We start from the raw sequence: 22,435 nt of genomic DNA on the forward strand, positions 1-22,435 counted from the left end.
TCCACAGAAATCTAGTATCTTGGAACCATCTGTGAAGGACTTAGGAAAGCTGTTTCCAGCTACCTTCCCACTACTATGATTGGAGCTGTAGCTTGTCAGGTCATACATAAATTGAGGATGTGGGCAAACCCCCCAAATTAAATGGAAACTTAATGCTTTTATTAGCTGCAGTGGCAGAATAACTTTCAAGTACTGAATGGCATACTATCAACCTTAAAGAGACATTTTATCCAAAACCAAGAAAAACCTCGGTAAGACACATCAAGCTGCAGTCTGTGCTTCAAAAATCCCATGAAAAGGCTCCTGACAACACCACTGCATACTCTTATCTTAAATGAAAGTTCCCTCAGGATCTTTTTTCTTTTTTTTTCTTTGTTTCATTTTTAATGGCATTCTCTTGCTTCTTGCATCATCATCTTTGTTGAGAGGAAAGGTGAAGATACTAATTCTATCAGCATTTCTCTAGGTGGAAGATTGGGAACACGGATTCTCTCTACAACTCAAAGTAATCAACTAAGGAAAAAAATTCCCCCACGAGCTCTGTGTCACATTATCTGAATATTTCCAAACTTCCACCAAAGGTTAAAAATTTGTGTATGTGGGTTCTTCTCCCAAATAAACCAATAAAGTAATTTTCCATAACATAAAGTTTTCAGCAGAGGCATCTGTAAGTCTGCAGAAAGTAAAGCAAGAAATTTTCTTTTGCTGAGTGGTGCAGACCAAGCAGAAAAACCTGTTTAGAGATCTGACCCAGTTAACGCTTTCTCTACACCTCCTCAGATGGTACTAAGATACATTTCTAATACAAGTTTTTTTGTTCTGTGATGAGTTTGCTATAGCAGTTTAGAACAATACAAATGTAAAATAAAAGTAAAGTAAAAATAAAAGGATGGATGTTGATACAAACCTTGCTACTTTCATCAACCTTTTCAGTCTCTAAATTCTGTATCTGTTTCTCAGCTGCCTCAAGCTGCTTGCTAAGTTTCTGGACTTCCAATTTACCTTCAGAATTGGCTTTCTGAAGTGCATCAAGGTCCAAAAGCTTTTCTTCAGAAGCTTTGATCTGTTGTGTAAGACTACCAATAACTTTGGTTTGTTCATTGCACTTGGCTTGCAGTACCTCTAGCTCCTTTACCTTTATTTCAGCTTCCTGTAATTTGTTTAAAGTGTCTTCCATTTCTACTAGATGCTGATCTTCCACACTTTCCAGTTTGGTCTTCAAGCTTTCCAGGTTTTGCTCTTTCTCCTCTGTAACTGCAATTAATTTTGCTTTCAGGGCTTCGATCTCTTTTAAATGATGAGACTTTTCATTTTCCTGCTTCAGCTTTAAATTTGACATTTCATTTTCATAGTCTAATTTAATCTTCTCAATTTGAGTCTTTAACTCTGCAAATTCTGCTGTTTGAGCCCCTACACCTTTGCTGAAAGAAACTTTTAGTTCTTCCATTGCTTGCTGATGGGAGGCAATTGCAGATTCCAGCTTTGATTTCCACAGCTCCGTTACATCTGAATTCTCCTTGTTGGCATGATCAAGCTTAGATTTCAATGATTCATTTTCTTTTGCCATTTTCTCATTTGAAGCTGAAAGTGATTTGATCTCTTTCCGGAGTGCTTCTTCACTGATTTCAAACTTCTCTTTCAGTGAATTCATCTCACTCTGATGTTCTTTGCCAACTGCTGCCATTTTTTCTTGCAAAGAACTTATTTCTTGTAACAACGAAAGAGAAGTATCCACATCATCAATGTGTTTACTAGACTCTAATCTCCCTCGAAGCTCAGCTACTTCCTTCACCCGCAATGCTAGATCTCTTTCTAGTTCCATGATGCGAGATTTTTCTGATACTGTGGCCACCTATGATTAACAGCATTTTAAGAAAAGAAGAAAGAATTAGAAAAGATATGTTTAATAGACACAGATGCTTAGACCACAGTGAAAAGAAATTACCAAGCATTGCAAACCAACATCAGTAGTGTATTCTTACCAGCATTTTGGATTATAATACCTCTGAGTTTCATTGCCAAATCCTATTTTTATGGAAGTGCTAAAGAAACCTTAAGTAAAAGAAAATGCTGCTTTTATATGGAAGGCTGTGAAACAAGACCAAGTGTTGTTTCATTTATGTATAAACTATTGCTAAAAAAAGTACAGATGTCCATAACTTTGTGTTCTGTGCATACTAAATTTCACCTTTTGGGAGAACATATTTAAGTTGATTTTTCTGAAGTTATCTAGAAATAACAACTTGCTAAATAACAGCTTACAAACTATACTTACTTATATTAAACACGTTTAACAAAATGTTTCTGAGAACCACTATAGAGCAGACTGACAGAGGTAGGACAATGTCCCAGGTCCCTGATTGTTGACATAATTGCTTCCACTTTCATTTTATGCTAGCTATGAGACTGTCAGCGAAAAATAAAGTTTTAGCCTACAAATGCTCTGAAACACCTTTTATATTCAATCCATTGTTGTCTCTGAAAAAAGTGTCCTCACTTTATCTGAGCTTTACAACAGCTGTTGAAGAAACTTCTGGTATGGATAAACAACAAAGCCAGCACAATGATTTCTAATTGGGAAATCACTATGTCAGCCTTCTTATTATACCAACATTCTGAAAAAATATTACTTACATGCAACTGCTTTTTAAAAGTTCTTATTATAGACTACCTTCTTGGTTTTATAATGTTCAGTCCTACCTTCGAGTCATGTGTGTGTGCATGGTTATAAATATGCTTTCAAGAAGCATCAATCATACGTATTATGACACATTCAAATGTCTATCCTGATCTAGTCAAAAGATCTAATACTCTGCATCTTCCTAATTAAAGAAAGTGGTTGGAATAGACAAAGACACATAGAGAGTATTATCTGAAGTGAGCAGTGCATAAATCATCACAGAAAAGCAATGGGATTATTTAAAAAGTACAAATACATAGACAAATAATTGAATTTTGAGTATCATACAAAAACTGTCAAGTGTTTATTTGCCTACTCTGCTATGGACAGAAATGAGAAAAATGTATACAACTTCTCATCCTCTCTGGTGAAGAAACCATTTATGAACAGGGAAAAGGTAAAAAAAAATATTTTATGATCCTGCAGAAAAAAAAAAAAAAAAGATTCATAAGTAGAGAGCTAGAATTTCTTTCCAACTGAACCTTGTGCTTTGTAAAATTTTAAATATTTGTGATGACCTTCAGCTTTGTTTGGAGGAAGATAACAGTATTAGCTTTTTTCTTCTGAGACAAAGAACGATGTAGTAACTAGAGGAAGTTCACACCTTGTCATGCAGAAAACTTGTCAGTTTGAGAAAAAGGCAGAATGAAATTCACTGCTTCATTATATCAAGCGACCGTGAAAGATTTAGGTTATGAAATGTACCATAAAAGAGCCAGTACTCATGGTTTATTTCCATGGCATTGCTCCACACTGAAAATGTATCTGATTCATCACCTCTGGAAGCAGATTTACAGGTTTTCAGTAAGCAGACACCTAATAACCAAACCTGAATGGTGCCCTATTAAGTATCTCTTACATTATCTATTACTGGGTGTTCACTGTCTCTTTATAAAGATGCCACATAACCAGAAGCAATCAACAAGGGCATCTTGAATATTATCGATATGCACTTACGTGTAAAGAATTTAGGACAAAAGGCACTTATAACCAATGGCATATCATTAGGTGTGACCTAGATTCCCTTTACATGGCTGGACCTGACAGAAGGGTACGGAAGTACCACCTCCTGCTACTATTTAGCTACCATTTAGCTGACCTTGTTGAAATGCCCAGTAATACTGGGAAAACATTCAGTTCAACACAGGTGATCATTAGTGAATTCTTACTACAGCTGCAAGTTCCTTTTTCCCATCTTCTCTTAAGTAGCTGTAGTTAGGCTAGATGCCCACAGAATGACCCATGTTTGGAAGTGGTCAATGTGCTCCTACAGAACAATGTTCTGCTATTTGCACAGTGAAGGAACCATCCCATCCTCCTCTCATGCTCCTAGCTTGTGGTCATCTCAGATTTCTTGGATTTGGTACTTCGTGAATTATTTATGAAGTACAAAATACAAATTAAAATAAATAAATAAATTACACCACCAAAAACTGTTATGCCTTTGCTGTCAAATGAGCCCAGAGACATAATGCAATGTTAGAACATGTAGGCTTTTCTAAAAAGATGTGTGAAGAGCTGAGGTCAACCACAGCAGCCTTGTGGGCCTTGTTTCAAATAAAACTGAGTACAGTTAGCACCTCCCTAGCAAGAAAAAAAATCAGAAACATGCTGAAAATCTTAGGAATCAACATCAGCTAAACCTATGTCTTAGGAAAAAGTATGTTTTGGGACTTAGTAATGTTTTGACAGTCAATGGTATTACTAATGCTACTGGATATCCCTGAAAAGATTGTGTCATGGGTAGAAAAAAAAGAACTAAAAAGGCACTGCAAACCTTGACTTAGCAGGTAGCACAGCCACTATTTAGGACCTCAGAAACCCAGCTCCCAAATTCTAAGTTTGTGTTAAAAGCACTGGCAAAGTGGAACTTACTTCTTTTGGATATAATGAACTTTGCTATTTCTGCCACTTTTGACCTAGATTTAAGCATTATTTTTGCACTTTGAAATCATCTTACCTGAATTCTTCTGAAGAAATGAGTACACATATACAGGCATACACACACACACCACCGAAGCTCAAAATTAATGCTAATTCTTAAGAGTGTTCCAGCTACATCTATAGCAGGTACTGATCGTGGCAGGAGCAAGAATCTCTTTCAGCACGTGTTAAACCCGGCAGGCTGTGTCATCAGAAATCTTCCACAACACAAAGCAGTCTTGTTATTTAAATAGTGAAAACCATTACCCTAGTGTCTTCTAACTCCCTCTGGAGTTTGTCAGCTTTGGTCTTTTCAAAGAGCAGGCTCTGTTCAAGCTCCTTAATGCGGGCATGCTCCAGTTTGGTCTGCGTCTGTTAGTGAAAAGGGAAAGGAAGAGAACACAACGGTGCCACCATCACATGCCAGCACACAAGGAGGGAGCCACATGCAGGCCGTGCTGCCAGAATCTTCTATCAATGATGAGCAGAGAAGATGCAGTGGATAAAATGAACAGGGAAATGCTATGGATGAGAAAGATGGACTGAAAAGTGTAAATGGACTGATGTGTAAAAAATAAAAAATAAATCACAAACGAAGAAGTATGAACAAAAACGTTTCATGCAGCCAAGTAGAAGTTATTTATCAGTACATGAAGTTTTCAGCACAAATTAGAATAGTTATGAAAAAGTATATATAAATATATATACACCTGTTCTAAGAGGATGATATTTCCCTTTCCTCATCATCCCACTAACTTTTTTTAATGCATTGGGCTTATTTTTAAATGATTTAGTTTGAACCAGGGGAGAATTCACTAACGAAGCTCATGTAATGAATTTCTATTTATTTTTTTTTAAAGCAATAGTAGCTGCATCTCAAGTCTTAGCCATAAAAATCTTTTTGGTCAAGACCAGGGAACACTAAGGTTCATTTTTCACTAGGGTATGAATTATTTCAATGGAAATACAAAGAGCATGGTTGCCTGTAACTGCAGAACCCTCTTAGTTTATCCCTCTCCTCTTCTTCCAAAAAGAAAGCAAGCAACAAATAAGATTCTCCAAAACCAGGGGAAAAAGTGAATCAGCCTGGTTGTTGAAAGCCTAATTGCCGAAGCCTAAATACATTGAACAAGATGTACAAGTGATAAGATTAAAAAAATAAATTGTAATTCTTATAGGTTCCTAAAAAGCACAGAAAGTACATGTAACGAAGTAAGCAGGCACCTCCTGCCTTTTGGTTAAAAAGGGATAGATTTTTTTTTTCTTTTAGCAAGAACACAGAACATCAGTAAACTTGATACCTAGGCTCCAAGATGCCCCCAAGAGAGCTTGAAGTTCGAGAGATGCAAGTAAAGTCCAGCAGTTAGTTCATACCTGACCTGCACCACTGAAATGGGGAACAGAGGTGAGTGTGTGCACACATGGGTGGAATAGAAAGAAGTAATACAGAGTTATTTCTGAAATGAGATCCAAGTATTGTGTCAATCTTGACTGGTCACTGTTAGTGTAAATGTATGAAACAATCCAAATTAAAAGTATTCTGAAAATGTACTGTTGCTTCACGTGTCTTTTCCAAAAAAAAAAAAAGGCAGCTTAAGGAGCTTGCCCACATCAAGAGTAAGGTGGATCTCCAGAAAAAAGACTGAATGAAGTTCTGTCTGGTTATGCTAAGATGTGATTAAGAGCCCAAGAAGTTGCATCCATCAGCCTTGAAGAAAGTTCTCTAGCTTCAGCAATTACTTTACTACAGAACAAGTAGTAAAGTAGTAAACAGGTAGTAAAGTAGTACACAGTAACCCCCAAGCCTTATGAACTGCTATTAGTAGAGGAGAGTCCTGCAGCCTGAAAAGTTACCCATTGAACACTGGGTTGAAAGAATCCAAAAGGAAGGAAGAGCATGAATCATTCCAAAGCCACACTGCTGCCAAACCCACAGCACAGCAGTGTGCACACAGCTGGCAGGACACTGCTGTTTCTCTGATCTTTGCAAATGCTATTTAAATATCCCTACAGAACTGTGTTATTTATAGAGGGACAAGCTGATTACTACTGCCTCCAAGCCAGCAGTTAAAGATCCTAGGCAGTCTCTGCAGAGAAGGTGAGATAGGGACGAAACTCTTGTTTTGCTCCAGGCCTGTTCTCTAATCACAGTATTCCTTCTGACAGAACCAAGTTATCTTCCTCTCCCAAAGCATGTAGACATCTGGTGGTTTCAGTTTTTTAAAACATTTTTCCAGCTGAAAAAAGAGTTGGCTGTTTTACTATGCAGTTACTAGATCTAAAATACTAAATCCCTAAAGCATTAAAACTTGCTTCTTAGATTTGTTCTGGTTTTGGTATTCCATAGAGGATTTGTTTCTGTATCAGTGGAAGATATTCAGTGTATACAAGGAAAAAACAAAACAAACCACAAACACAGAACATGAGAACATGGGTTATTGTTTTTGTCTCTCACAGCCTTCGAAAACTAAAGTAAATGTTCTAAGAGAAATAAATATTTTTAAAAGTGGCCATAAATCAGCCCCCTCTCTCAGACTGATTAGTATGACTTCTGTTCTACAACAAAATTATAAGTCTGAAAACAAATCTATTTTTAAAATTTGAATATTCATGCCTTTCTTGCTCTAAATCCCATTAGGGATTTATTAGAAACAAGCCCCAAACCTGATAGCTGCAGAATTCTCCTTGCATCACTTTGCAAAATATGCTACCTTAAGACCTGCTATACTATATATAAAAAACAAAATACTTTGATCATTAATCTTATTGACATTGCTTTAATACTGCAAGGATCAAATATACCATCATCTATGATGATTCCATGATTACCATTTTTTAACCCCTACCTCTTATATTTTACAAAGAAGAATAAAATAAAATTCTACCAAAAATAAAATAAAACCTAAAAATTAAAAAGAGAAATGTCTAAAAGATTGTGTTCCTCTGAGGAAAGCCGGAGCACAGTAAGCTGACAAGAGGAGAGTACTGTAAAAAGAAAAAAAAAGAATTTGATTTTAAACCTCAAATTGAATAGAAAATAAAAACAAAAAGCAAGCAAACAAAACCCACAAAGCATCTTCCCCTTCTCCAAAGCTTCACAGTTAGATTAAGAGAGGGGGAAATGGGACAAGCCTAACTCTGGCTTGAACCCTAAAGAATTCCACTAAAATCAAATGTCAGGAGGCAGTCATTGGTTATTTTCAGCATTTATGTATTCTAGCTACACTTTCACTTCAAAATAAACCTTCAGTTAAGTTCTCCATCTACAGGTAAAACTGTGAAATTGTGCTGAGGCCATAAAAGCTGATAACTGATTCTAGAATAGGGGCAAGATGACCTTCAGTTCCTTCGTGCTGGGATAACAACCACAGAACACGACAGATTATGAAGCATTATCCTGGAAACTAAGTGATCACCCAGTTCTCCAAAGAGTGAAGATGTCCATTTTTATGGAGAAATTAGAACAGGGAAATAAGGAGTAAAGATAGGATTAAACAAGGAGTGCACAAAACGAGAGAAAGGAAGGGCACATGCAGATTTACTTCTAACACACCGTGAGCCTGATTGGAAGAATAGAGGAGACCCGGATCGCTGAAGTAGCTTCGCAAAAGCAACACCTAAGAATGCACAGCAGGAAACCAGTTTTAGTCTTGAGAACTTCCTATCTTGGCTGGGGATGCAGCAGAGGAGGCAGCCTGTGATAATTTTGCCTAAATCCAATCAAAGAGAGGGCTTTTAAATTCCACTATTCTGAGCTAAGGAAGCAAGAGGGCTGCTTTAATGTCTTGTAAGGCAATTTCTGCTATCCATTTACATATATTTTTCCTGCATAATTCAAAGGGAAGCTACAGTAAAATAGACAGCTTTAAAATGTCTTAAAAAATAGCATGCAATCACCTCTCCCCTTAGCATTTTATGAAAAAAAAAATCAGGGGAGGTAGGGAACATACCATTTTTTCCCTCAGAAAAATTAATTGGCCAGATGCAAACTGCATCTATTGAACAGCAGTAGGAGCTCATAGGAAACAGCGCAGGATTTTGTGAAGAGAGCAACTAAAATCCTACATAGAAATGAAAGACATTTCAAGATCCAGGACAGTCGTTTTCTACAAGCTCCTATGCTCTCCAATTAGGTGCAGAGTTTTTGCCCATAAAGAATTCTAATGACACATTTGCCCTCTCTACAGTTAATGGGGATTACAACGTTTAGTCATTACACACATTCTTTTTGATAAACGTAATTGCTCTGAAAGCAACATGCACACAAATACTAGAGTCAATGTTTCAATAACAGATTATGCAGTTAGTGAATAAGTATAAGCATTTTCTGCACACAATCTGTTAACATGGGATGTCTCTGCACATTGAAGTGCCCTCTTACATTTTCTGGATCTTCCGAAATCTGCCTCTTTCGCTATCAGTAAAATTAAAAAAAAAAAAAAAAAAATATTTCACCTGAAGACTTAGTACTATCATTCCAACACAAACATCAGGATACATCTCATTATCTTGTATTAATTTTAAATTCTTGAAGCTATGCAGCTTGACAGACCAGACTCTTTAACATGGTCTGCCAGGACTATCCAGTGAGTTAACAAAAAATAGAAAACTATAAGTTTCCATGGACTAAATAATAAAAGGAGCATTCTATGAAGAGTCTAGATAGGTATCTTAAAATGAATGGAAGACTAAAATAAAAGAAATGTTATATGAAATGAATCACTTTCATAAGGCTAGCACTTTAATCGTAAAGGGTTCACAGGGACACAAGTCAATTAACTTTATTCTCTATACTGTGCAAGAGTCTAATATTTTTCAGATTAAACAACAAATAGAGTAGAACAACTAATACATATTTTGCTTTTAAATTTGGAATTTGGGATAAAAATTGGAAGTGTTCAAGTAATTAAGAGCAATTCTTCACTAAATGTTTCCTAACCTCATTGCATAATAACATACTATTATAGTGAACACATGAACGGCTGTTTAGATTTTGGGTACAACTGTCCTGACAGAATTATTTTTTTCAATAAATCTTCCATTAGAAGACATTAGAAAAATTAGTAAGATATAAAATAATATAAAATATCAAAAATTAATTTTCAATTACATTATTTTCACTTAAATTATTTGTTTAATTTTTTTCAATTAAATTATTCTAAACAACTACTGCCATTCTACAGCAGAACCCTTGTTAAAGTGTATAACTGAATTAAAGGTGCAATCCCGTAATTCCAGGGTGGTTAGCTTACTCAGGGACTGCAGAAATGGGAATTACTTTGATGTGCTTTGCATACTCTAGGACCAGGATTGCATCTCTTAATCATTCCTGCCACCATCTTCCAGAGAACAGTCCAATTCGGATGAACCGGTTGCATTTTTGTGTCCTACTATATAAAGTGTTTGCAAAGCTGGAGCTATTTTACCTCTAGGTCTCCTTTGGTAATGGATTCTTCTTCCACACGGAACTGAAGGTCTTCAACTTTCCTGTGGGGATAATTCATTAAAATTCAGATAACTTTGAAAGAAACTGCTTTCAAACTGTTTTAAATGGAAAACTGCCAGCAAGCTGCTAGAAACATTAAGACATGAGAAGTATTTCACAAAGAACATTGGTGAGAAGGAAAGACACAGCCTTTAAAGAGCAAGCTCTGACAAAGGCATCTTCCTACAGCTGTATGAAGAAAGTACTTGGTACTTTTCTGAGGAGTTAAAAAGAAAACCTCTGTCAGTGTTTTTTCTCTTAGTCCTTCACCCTTCTGCACGCATTCTGCGTATTCTGCCATTAAGCTAAGAAACAGAAAGTTGGGAAACATCCAAGATTCCCAAGAGCTTTCTGGTAGTGCACTGGTCAACTCACATCGAAAGTCTAGCATAGACAAGCACATTATTAGCTGTCAAGATGAACTGCAAGATACAGACTGGGAGTGCATGCAGGAACACAGATAACAGCTTGCCTTGTTCATACAGCAGTTTTAGAGCGGGAAGATAGAGGTGAGAAGATGGTAACTGACCTAAAATTTTTAAAAAGCTATTTCCTCCCTTCTCTTTATCTAGTATGCCCCAATGAACAAGGGGCCAGATCTCCTCCTTTCAACATAGTAAGATGGGGCAAAGGAAGAGACAAGCATGCCTTCTTTCCTTTGAATTGCACATGCTGCTGGTGCCTGGAGCTTGGCTGGCAGGTGTAGAAATCATTACATCAAGGGAGTTAGAAGTGACAGATGTCTGAAACAAAAGGACAGTAAGAACTTGTGATTGTCTCACCCCTATGCTTTGGGAAACAGAGGATTAAAGATTATTTGACTTCAAGTTACTGCTGAGACTGACTTGAATACATATCACAAGGAGCTTTCAAAGTAAACAAACCTAGAGTGGCTAGGAGGAAGGAGAAATATTACACTGCTGAAGCCATGAAATGTTTTCCTGGCTGTTAGACGTCACTTCAGTTAATGGGTAGCAGGCAGACACAGCAGCACTGTTATGCTGCTTAGCAACATGCTGAAGGTGAGCTCAAGGCCATGGAGGATTGCGGTGAAATAGACCCCCACTGACCTGGCTTTCAGTGAAAAGAGGTTTACAGCCATGCTACCAGAGGTGCTGCAAAGCTTTTTAAAATTATTTTTATTTTTACTTATTATTAAATTAAACAAACAAACAAAACATTGCATTATTTTGTAGAGGTTATACAAATAATTTTATTCCTAACTGCACTGTTTATTTTGCAAATTCATTACAAGTGGGTCCCTCCCAAAAAAAACGGAGCATGGAAACTGTAATGGAATTACCCAGGGTTTACCATTGGATCTTCTTGTCTGTGTTTTCCAGTTGTAGGGAAGCCTTTCAGAGAGGTTGACATCTGACTAATTCCCAGGGAGTACACAAGCCTACAGCAGACTCACAATGGGTTTCCAAATAGACTCTCACAAAAGCATTCGGAATCCAACATAACCTCCAATATAGCCTCCAAACAGTCCACTTTAGATTGTCTCCCAAGGAATGCCATATGCTAAGTCTGAGTAGTTAGTCAATCACACAATACCTCAAAAACATTTAATTCCCTCTTCCAGCTGTAACGCATCACCGTATAATTTTCTTTGGCTGTATTATACAGCTATAGCTCTTCTCCCTTCCTAAATTTAAGAGTTTATTTTAGTATTAATTTTTAGAAACTGTGATATGGTTTTGTACAGTAACTGCCCATATCTGCATTATTAAAATTTGTTACCACAATATTTACTTTTAGTGCAAAGTTTGTTTTTTATCAGTTATACTAATGAAGACGATTTTGGGTTACCTTTTCTCTTCCTCAAGCTGATTGAGAAGCTCCACTTTCTCCCTATCAGCAGCTTCCACCATAGCTCGTAGCTGGTCCATTTTTGCTTCCATCTCCAGTACATGCTAATTAGAAGGAATAAGAACAAAATCTAAGTTGGACAATACATGAATTTGTTTCCAGGTTATGTATCTGTACCTCAGTAATCACAATTTGATAAAGTGATAGGCCAAGGGAGAATAATATTATATTCAAATATGCATATAACAGAAAAAAAAAATAATAGCATTGCTTCTTGACACGTGAAGAGAAGTTGAACCAAAATTTGTTAAATTACACAGATTTGCTATGTTAGCAAGCTCAAGCTCCCACAGGGAAGATCTCACAGGTATAGACTATTTTACTTTTGCAATACTACCTCTTACTCCCAGACCTTTTCAGTAAGAAGATACAATTTGAGGAATTAAGTCAATTGTCTTAAAGCCTCTGTTGTAAGAACAATAGCGTTGATCTTACCCGATCGTGTCCATCTCGAACAAGTGCTAATTCTTGCTCTATTTCCCCTACGTGACTGGTTGCTTTTGCAACTTCTGCTCTCTCCAAGTCCCTTTCTGCCAGGAGCTGTTCAATATGTTGCTGCTTCTCCTTCAGTGCCTCCTGTAGGGCTGTGGTACCAGAAATTTTTCTTGCATACCGGGAGGATGTTTCTGTCAACTTCACAAAGTAAGAAAGTTAAAAATCGTCCTGTATCAAGCAAAAACCAGGGATATCTCCAGACTCTACAAACACTGTGTTAGTAAAACAAACGTTTTCTGTAACCTACTGTACCTTCTCCTTTAGGATTTTTATTAAAGAAAAATATTTTTCTTGCTTTTACATTTAAATTACTTCATTTTCTAGAATCCAACAATGGCCATACCTATGCAGTAGGTTGGTTTTGGAGCAATCAGCAGGCAGTGTGTAGGAGACAGAAGGCTAAATGAAAACAAAAGGCTGGCCTCAGTCTAAGGTAGGTTTGGTAGACTCACACAAAGGCTAGCTTATTAGCTTTCTAAGCACTTTTTGCATTAAAAAAAAAAAAAAAGGCACCTTTACAGCAAGTTAATAACATTGTCACTCTCGTTACCTAGTCATTATCTTGGGTCACCAGCGAAGACATAATGTTTCCAAATGCTCTATCAAAAGCTTTTGGATCTCCAACTAGCATTTCATGTCTCTGCTATGGGAGTAAAACATTCAGGGTCAAAGGCATTTACCTTGACTTAAAAAGCCAGCCTTACAGCTAAAACCTCATGAAGATGTATATTTGGTATCTGATTAAAGCATATATTTATATCCTTGGAATTAAATTACTTCTGGAAAAAAATAAAATAAAAATCTGAAGGATTAAACTTTAAAGAGAATAGATAAAAATGAATCAAACTGGAAAACTATAGCTAAAATGAACCTTAAGATTTTTCTTGACCTTGCATGATCTCTGCTCCACTGAATGGAACCAGTGCCAGTGAAAATTCATCATGGCCCTGTCTTCTACTTCCTCAAGAGTTTTTGAGCTAGAAGGGAAAGTAAATAAACTGAAATTATGTAGTAATAGTGAGCAAGAGTTGTGAAAACAGCAAAAACTGAATCAAGAAATCTGATACAGCTTATAAAAACTGACCCCATGTTTAGTAGCTCAGAAATTTGCTTCCTAAGTATTAAAAATGAATGACATCTCAGTTAAAGCCTCATTTAAAACAAACAAAGCAATAGACAAAGATTTATCCTTCTGTTGTGTTAAACTTTAGCTCTAATGGTATTACCCCAAAATAGGAATATGTTTTTCTCATGATCCTTTCAGAGATCAAAATGTTGAAGAACAGTTGCCATATACAGCTTGGAATGCTGGCATTAGGCTACATCCCCAAGAGAAAGCGTAACACGGACGTATTCTTCTGTCATCACAAAAACATGCTTCCCCTTCTGTTACCAGGATTGCTGCAGAACTATTCTAACTCGTCTACTTACAGCCTCGAATGATACATCTCTGATCTATTACAAATACTGTATTCAATGACCTTAAAGGTATGGGACTAAATAAACCAGATCTTTCAACTTTGATGCTTAGATCAGCTGTCTGTCATCCTTTCAGTTTCTGGAGAACATCTCACTCCAGAATGCATTGGTTTTTAACAATTCTAGCTCTTCTAGTCATACTTACTTAATTTCTGATTCCATAAGGAATTGAAAAGATTTCAAGAGAAGCAACAACTTCCTTCAGACTTGGAAATAAATGCCAATTGTAACAGACCAGCCCTATTAAGTTATTAGATCACCTACTTTGACAGTTGATTTTCAGGAAGAAGAAAACACCAACAGACCTGACTAACTGAGAAGACTATGTAAGACTGCAATGGATTCCAGAAAAATTATACTTTTTCCTAAAAATCAGAGCAAGAGAAGTTTGCTGGGAGATTTGGGAAAACCTGTTTCTTCAGCAGCTTAACTTTTAAAGAAATTAAGTGTCAAAATTATTTTGACAGCCCTTTTACTTGGATGGTAACCAGATCTTCACATTGCCTGAGAACAGAGCTAGAAGAAAGCTGGAATTTTAATTCCAGAAATAATGGGTTATGGAAGCTTTATTTTTTAAGGCTCAAAACACGCGAAAGTCCTGGGGCATAGCACAGAGCAAAACAAGCGAACATACTGTAAACATTTACACTGTGTAACTGTACCCTCTTCTTGCTGAGGATATCATAGCATACCAAATAAAATGTGGAGGTCCATGTTAACACTTCACTGTCAGCCCACAAACTGCCCTGAGCAGGCATTCCCTGAGCCTGAGGCATTACTGAGTGCAACAGCTTCAAACTAGGGGGCACTCCCTAGCGAGAGGTGCAGCTTCCAGGATGGGTTAAGTAACAAAGTCCCTCCATTTGTGCCAAATAAAAATCCCTTACACTTGTTGTGATAAGGTATTAACCCCATTGCCCTGATCGACCATTGACCTCTGTTCAGTTGTAATCTGCTTCAGTTTTGAAGGACTACAGTACTTCACCTTCCTGTCCTGCACCTGCTGTCAATGGAGCTGTATGCAAGCTAACTAGGCCCAGATCAGTGAGAGCTGATCTCTTTCCAGTCAGATGTACATTGGGTTTTGTTTGTTTTTAAAGAAAATAATAAAAAAGGTGATCGTAGAAAAAAAAAAAATCTGTGCTTTTAACTGCCTTTAAAAAGAGACTTCTTAAATTCAGCTTCCTCAGAAGATCTGTTTTACTGCTGCAACCCAAGATTAGGACATTTATGTAACAGAGTAACTTTAAAAGAATCCATAGTAAGTGTATTAGGTGGAATTAGTACTGTGTTAAAATTCACCTGAGCCACTGTACTTTGCAACATTTTGCCTTTATGAATTCATAAGATTAAAAAACAAATCCAAAATAAAAGAAAGAGGCTTCTTGTCAGCAAAAACTTGATGACTGCTACTTCTATATTTCGCAGCTGACTCATCTGTTTAAGAGTAAAAGAAACCCTTTTACAACTTGACAATTTGGAGCTTCCTGCTTAATGAAACAAGTTTGAGCCACGGAAGCTTTAGTGCAAACCAGATCCTCAAACACAAACCCCATATGACAGAGATTTGTGGTGTGCTAGGAAAAATTAACAACTAAACACAGATTTCAGTCAGAGAACATTGATGCCTTCTCATTTTGTTGGCATCACAAGCCCCTTTCTTGTTGCAATAACTCAGTTAGCCTGAATTAACTGTGTAAGCTTAAATATTCAAATATTCAGCTACTCTTCAGGGCTAGCTAAGAGTTCCTTCCTTCATGCATGCTTTGAATGAAAAAGAGAGCACAATTAAATGTACATTGTACTCTCCCCAAGATCTGTTCTATTCTCAATTTATGGAAGTAGATCACAGGCAAGTGCCACGTGGATTCTTGCTTGGGAATGTAAAGCATGCAATAGAAAAAGAAGCTTACTAGTCCTGTACGGCTTGGCTTGCTGCTTACTGAAGAGGCCACAGAACTGAGGGAGCTCAGGGAAGATGCACTTGGACTACGTTTCAGGGCTGTGGGAGTCGCAATCACTTTTCGCACGGTTGTCTTCGCTTTTGCTGGTGTAGTCGATGGGAATCCAATCTTTGTAACTTTGTGGACTGGAGCAAACAAACCGTATTTTGGCTGACACTGGAAATACCTTTGAAAAACAAAGCAGACAGATGAGAGTACTAAATTAACTTCTGTCTTTTCATATACACGATCTGGCTTCACAAAGAATTCTAGATAAATAGTCTAACAGTATTAAAGGACAGGGTAACAGCTGGTGACAGCCTCATCTATATTAGGTTGAGACCTTTTTTTTAAACAATGGATTTGAAAAGGGAGCTTCTTTAGGCTGCAATAGCACTATTACAGCAGACTTCAGAAATTCAACAGAAAAAAAACTCTTGAGCTAGAACTGTTTCCTACATACTCCATTCAGATTCAAACATGCACATCCTTTCTCTTTCAGATGTTCCTCTGAGCTGCCAACAACAAAGGTGATAAGGAGTTAAAAATAAAATCAGATTATTTAATCAAGCAGTTATATATTTGATTGCATAAATGCATATTTGATTATACAGAATATGTATCTTTGGTTATATAGAATCATAATTTTAAAATGGTAAGTTGTGAACACCCATGTTAAAGTAGCACAATCCTTGTAGAAACACTTTTTAAAGAGTTAAAGAACTGTTCTTTACACCACATGAGAAAGATAATTTGTGATGTGAATATTTTCTAAATATGACTTGTTGAAGGAAGAATCTATATGGTTCCTAGTCTTTATAATGTGGCTATACGAGCTTTCAGTTCCTGCAATGCAGGAGAATTTCCCTTAAATTCAGCTTTTAGACACCTAGAGATATTTTCTTAACTGAGAATTCATGTCAAACTGGGAAACCAAGCAGAGGTTCAAAAAGCTGAAAACTGTGTTTTCCATAATCAGTCTATGAATAAAACTCACATGGGAGTTAGGAGAGAGTAACCAATCCAGTGAACGTGGGGTTGATGCAGACTTTCAGAGATGTGTAGGTGTCATAAAATTCAAATCAGTGTGTAAGGATCCCCCTCCCACCAGCAGTCAGGTTTACAGTCTAACTGCTTCTCTTGATATAAAGTTTAATTTAAGATGTTAAAAAGACAGAGCAAAACAGAGATACGCAAGATCTTTAAGGTGTCTATCTGATGACAAACTAACCTTGTTCCAGCAACAGCTCCATCATTCTTTCCAAGGGGTTCATCCAGTTCTACTCCACACCACTCTCCTTTAGCAAAGTCGGTTTCTCCCAAGAAACGCACAACTCCAGCTTTTGTTCCACCAACCTTGAAGCAATAAGACACACAGCTGTATTTACTGCATTTCCAAATGAAATACAAAATCCAGTGGGAAAGCATTCAGTATGATCACGTTCACAAAGCACATTAATGATGCGACCAGTTCTTATTTCAAGCTGCATGTTCTTTTGCCTATGGGTTGTTTTAATACCTTGAACAAATCTTCACAACTAAATTGTTTGCATAAGATGAAAAAAAAAAAAAAAAAAAAAAAAAAAAAAAGACAAAACCTTTCTCTAGCATTTAATTCTGTCCAGTTTGGTATTTGGGAAAAGTTTGTCAAGATTGAGGCCACAACTCTATTAGATGACTTGATAAGGCTTTATGATTAACAAGATATTCAGCAAGACACGGAATAACCAGCAAACTGAATGCAATAGGATCTGTATTACATTTTCACACAAACTTCAGTCAGCAACAAATGTTTTCTAAGGGATTCTTATTTTTTATTCTAATTCTGTGAGGAAAAGTAAAAGAAATTCAATGAGAAAAAAGTCGTATTTTCTAAAAGGAATAATTCAGAAACTACACAGCACAATGCTTTTGCACTTGGGAGAATTTACATAATGCAAAGCACTGCAAAACTGTAGATGCAAACAACTATTTGAATTCTCAGGGAGGGGTAGAATCATTTTCTTGATTTTTTTTTTTTTTTTTAATAGCCCTAAATGGAAGATTAGAAATGATTTGCTTTCAAACTTAAAATCCTACATCTTTACAGCCATCTTGATCCTGTTCCACTTACTTGCCATGTTTTATAACTCCCAGAGGAGGAAGGAATTAAATTAGGTGAAGAAGCAAAAGGTGTTCAGTGGGACTGACGTTTGCCAAGAAGGGCCACGAGCCAGAGCTGCAGGATTCTTGCAGGTCAGAATGACAATATGCTGTGCCCTATTGGTGTGAAAATCTGTTCAGCCTGTATCCAGCACCAAGAAAACAAGCAAATGTTGATGAAAACTACCTCTTCAAGAGAGTCACTGGATTCAGTGTGGATGTTTTCAGGACTGTTGTTTTTTTCACTTGTATTTTCCAGCACTCATTACAAGATGAGGAATTTATTTCACAGCCTTAGCAGAAAGTTAGCAGTAACCTGCTAACACAAAGACTGTAATTTTCCTTTTTATGTGCTGAAAAGTATGTTAGGACTTTATGTAATTTTTCCATTAGACATTGTATTCCTTGTGGGGAGCTTCCCAGGGTAACCAGAGAACAACAGGCTTCTTGTGCCATCAATTAGGGTGCATGATCGCAGTACACTAGATAATTCATTTTAATACATTTGAGAAGTGTTCGCACAAGAGGTTAAGTGTGAGGAGCCTGGAAATGGAGTACATTAGCTTGCATGAAAGCACTAAGTGTCCTCAAAGTACTAAGTTAGATGACACACATTTGTGCTCTAGCTCCTAGTTCATCAACTGCGCAGAGCTGACAGCTCTGTTAGAGATCCAAGGCTTCAGCTGAGGGTAAGAAAATCCTAATCCACACACTTAAAGCCTCAGAAAACCAAGGAAGAATAATTAACCCCTTTGATCTTACTGAAATGGGAAAAGCAGATATTTTTCATCCCTGTTTAAGGTGGCAGCCCCCTTTTCTTCTGTCATTAGAGAAGATCTTGAAACAAGACTTAACCTGAAGATTACATTTATGTCTTGCCATAGCAAATTGTTCTTCTCCATGGAATAAAAATACACAAAGTTTACAGTTATCACGAGTCATCCTAATATAGTAACTAGTAGAAGTAGAATGTTTGGTATTTGGTGTTCTTGGCAGAGAACAGACAAACATCCCCTCTCAAAAAAAAAAAAAAAAAAAGCGAGAGTACTGCCTTGGAAAGGAAACTGACCAAACTGACCAAAACAGTCCCCTGGAATCCAGATCTCCTCTAAGCCTCCGGGGCACAGGGATGAAGAGGGAAGACCTAATATTGTTTTTTTCAAAGTATTTTGTGGTAAAAGCTATCCCTGAAGTCCACACGTTATTCACCCTCATACATAACCTACTTTTTCTAGAGGATAAATACCATAAACATAAGTATAAATAACGTCTAACTGAACAGTGCGAGGGAAAAACATGCATGTGTGTGCTGTCAGGTGTACCTAGGCCTGAAAGTTATCCTTGTCATTCCCTTTCTAGCAAGTTTTCTTTTTTGTTGTTGTTTTGTTTTGTTTGCTTTTAATAAACAAGTTAAATTTGGGATAATCTTTAGGTGAAAAGAAAGACTTTAGCTCCATGTGTACAGTTTCACTGGTCGGTTTTGTACTGTTTTCTGCCTGAATAAACAGAGTTAAAGCAAAGGAGGCCAGAAAGAACCCATTAAAGAAATGAGGCAGGAAATCTAAAACAATAGCCCAGATAAGGAGCATCCCCTCGCAGACAATAGTCAGGCTTGCAGTTGCACAGAGGGATTCCTCAGCAACTTTTGCAGAAGTGGCCAGGAAGCTTATTGTGGTTTTGTGGCAGGTCAACTACTAAAAAAAATAAAATAGATAAATAAAAGACTTTCCAGAGAAAGGTGCCTGGGGAAAGCATGACAGAGTTATCTGAAGCCACTAGTGAAAAGGGATAGTTAGGAGCAAAGGCTCCCAGAGACAGGGAAAATTGTTTGTAGGCTGTTCCCACCAACTCAAACTGGAAATAAACCTCTCAGCCCATAGAGCCAGCTCCAGGAAAACACGGGTTAACCTTGGGTGCAGAACACGCATTCCTTCTCGGTTCATACCTTGGCCCTGCTCACCTTCCACTCTTAGGTAAAAAATGTATGGCACTGATTTGGAAGATACGGCATCCAACTCCCCGCAGGAGGCGATCGGAAGAGGAGCCTTGGCAAGGGCTGGTCCTGGCTGGAGCTGCTGTAGAGGGCACGGGGGGTGCACACGGGACCCCAGCCCAGGGCCCGGTAGGAGGGAGCACGAGGACGAATTCATGTCCCGGGAACATATGGGGATGCGCAACGTGAGATCCCAGGAGAAGAGCCATGTGACTGGTCTTGTAACCATGGTACCAGGCTTATTTTAAAACAAGACGCAAGGAAGAATGCCAAAGATTTTTTTTTATTTTTTATTTTTTTTCCCCAGACCTAATCAAGCTCCTTTGAATCGCCAGCTACTACAGTTCTGGCTTCTGCAAACACTGACATGTTTATCCTTACCGATAGTAGGAACTGGAGTACACCATGGCAGTAAAGTGCTAATGGCATTGATGAAGCTATCTGCAGTTTTGCTCAGCTGTAAGCAAACGCTTTCCAAGCTTTTGGTTTTAGAGACAGGGTCAGCACAAGTTTCTAAAAGCTATATGGAGAAATGGAGCATCAGTACCAAGAAGGCAGTTTTCCGTGACCTTGTTTCATTTTAAGTCAGGTCACAAAATAATGGAGCAGAGAAAAGAACTGCCAGACCTCTTTTTAAAATGTTATCACACTCAGTATAGGCAAGCTGTAAAACACAAAGCACTAATATACCTGAGTATCTAGGTTAGGCTAGCAATCATGGCAAGGTGAGGAAATTTGTTTGGAATTCACTACTGTTATGTCAAACACATGGAAAAAGTGAGTAAGTCCCATTTATCAAATACTAACTAAGCTCACCTTAATTTGCTGCCATGCAAAGTGAAGTAAAAAAACAGGTTTGTAAACCTGAAGCGGTTAAAAACTTCAAAAACTTCCTGATGAAAGCACTTTGGGATGAGCATGTCAGACTTTGTGAGAGCGTGTGTAGAGCTGCATTTCTAGACAAGCAGAAGGAGGAAACATAAACCAGAATAACCCAGGAAAAAAAAATAAATAAATAAAAAGAGATGGTCTAAACTTTGAGACCACCTTTACTGAAAAGCACAAATCTCTTTGAAGAGAGGATACCCACTTCTGAAACTTTGTCCCCAAAACAGTATCATTTACTCATGCTGGATGAGCAGAGTGGAAAAGCTCTGCCTCCCTCGTGCCTGAGGACTGATTTATGGTGAAAAAGCCTCACTTGGATATTTCCATGTCTGTGACAGAGGCTGGGCATTTCCAGAAGCACTCAAACCCCTTACACTCAACACCTGACAAAACAAAAAGCACCCAGGCTCACAAACACATTTGAAAAACCTGGGATCTACTACTCAGAATCGTCTTTCAGCTGTTCCTCAAACTTTAGAGGAAGCATTTCCAGCTGGCAGAAGCAATTGTATTTAATTGAATCTTTCACCCGCACAAGGCCAGAGGGAACCACCAGGTCATCTCCTCTGGTTCTCCCAAAACAGGTCTTTACATTTCATCTGCTTACATCTGTAATGAACCCTGTAACAGCGCTGAACCGAGCTGTACGTGTTGATGTTTTTAGATCAGAGCTGATAACCATAAGAAAGCATACTTCCACTGGCAGCTTATTTTCATAGTTAATCTCTCCATTATTAAAAACATATTTAAATTTGAAATAAAACAATTTGACTGTGGCTTCTAGCCACTGACTCGCATTAGGCTTTCATCTGTAAGACTGCAGAGCTCTCCTGCAACCAGCATTCACCACGCAAGAGCATGCACTGTAAGCAAGCCACCTCAACTTTTGCTTTCATAGATAAAACAGATTGAGTTCTCCAGATCTTTTATTGCAAGCTATGTTCTCCAGCTTGAGTCATTTTGCAGCTGTGTTCTGAATCCTCTCCAATGTTCCCAACATGCTTTTCAAAACACGAAGGCTGTAGCTTTACACAATGTCCTGGCAGTGACCAGAAGCACGGTCAGCCTTGCTCAGAGGACCACATATTCTCATCAGTCCTTTTGCCACAGCATCAAACCATGAACTCCTTTTCGGTACCTTTGGCTCCTGGATCTTCCAGAGCTGCTGTCCCCCCCAGGAGGGAGCTCCCCGTGGCTGTGGCACAGCTTATCTTCTCCTTCTTATGCTTGCACACACTGCCATCAAATGCAAAATGCAACCAACAGCTCGGGCTGTGGGGATGAAACAAGTCCCTCTGGACTGCTCCACACATTGTTATTTACCTCTCTGACCATCCAGAGGCTTATCAGGATGGATTTACAATTACTTCCAGAGCAAGAATCAAAGCGCTGAATAGCACTGACACAACATCAGCTCTGTCAGTTTTGCCTCCCCTTCCCCTTTTTTGTCTGATATTGGACAGTTTAGCTTCTACTTTTCCAGCTCATCATATTTCTTTTCAAAATATCTGAGTAACATCAGGCACTTGATCAAG

At 37.8% G+C, this 22,435-nt stretch overlaps 1 protein-coding gene across 5 annotated transcripts in view; it reads right to left on the reverse strand.

Moving 5' to 3' along the window:
* Positions 1-22,435, reverse strand: part of CLIP1 (CAP-Gly domain containing linker protein 1) — a 67,960-nt gene that overhangs the window by 26,100 nt on the left and 19,425 nt on the right. For 4 of the 5 annotated variants that reach the window (XR_014618936.1, XR_014618937.1, XR_014618938.1 and 1 more), the window contains exons 4-11: positions 17,109-17,233; positions 15,848-16,064; positions 12,396-12,593; positions 11,901-12,004; positions 10,030-10,090; positions 8,985-9,017; positions 4,871-4,975; positions 908-1,852 (exon numbers count right to left, since the gene is read on the reverse strand). Coding sequence is in view for 1 of the 5 variants with exons in the window: in XM_084297378.1 (XP_084153504.1) it covers positions 908-1,852; positions 4,871-4,975; positions 8,985-9,017; positions 10,030-10,090; positions 11,901-12,004; positions 12,396-12,593; positions 15,848-16,064; positions 17,109-17,233 (1,788 nt within the window). In the remaining 4 variants the exon portion in view is untranslated. The remainder of the gene's footprint in view (positions 1-907; positions 1,853-4,870; positions 4,976-8,984; positions 9,018-10,029; positions 10,091-11,900; positions 12,005-12,395; positions 12,594-15,847; positions 16,065-17,108; positions 17,234-22,435) is intronic. The other variant, XR_014618935.1, reaches the window with a different exon arrangement.

Source organism: Netta rufina (assembly GCF_964035555.1).
Source record: "Netta rufina genome assembly, chromosome: 17".
NCBI lineage: Eukaryota > Metazoa > Chordata > Aves > Anseriformes > Anatidae > Netta > Netta rufina.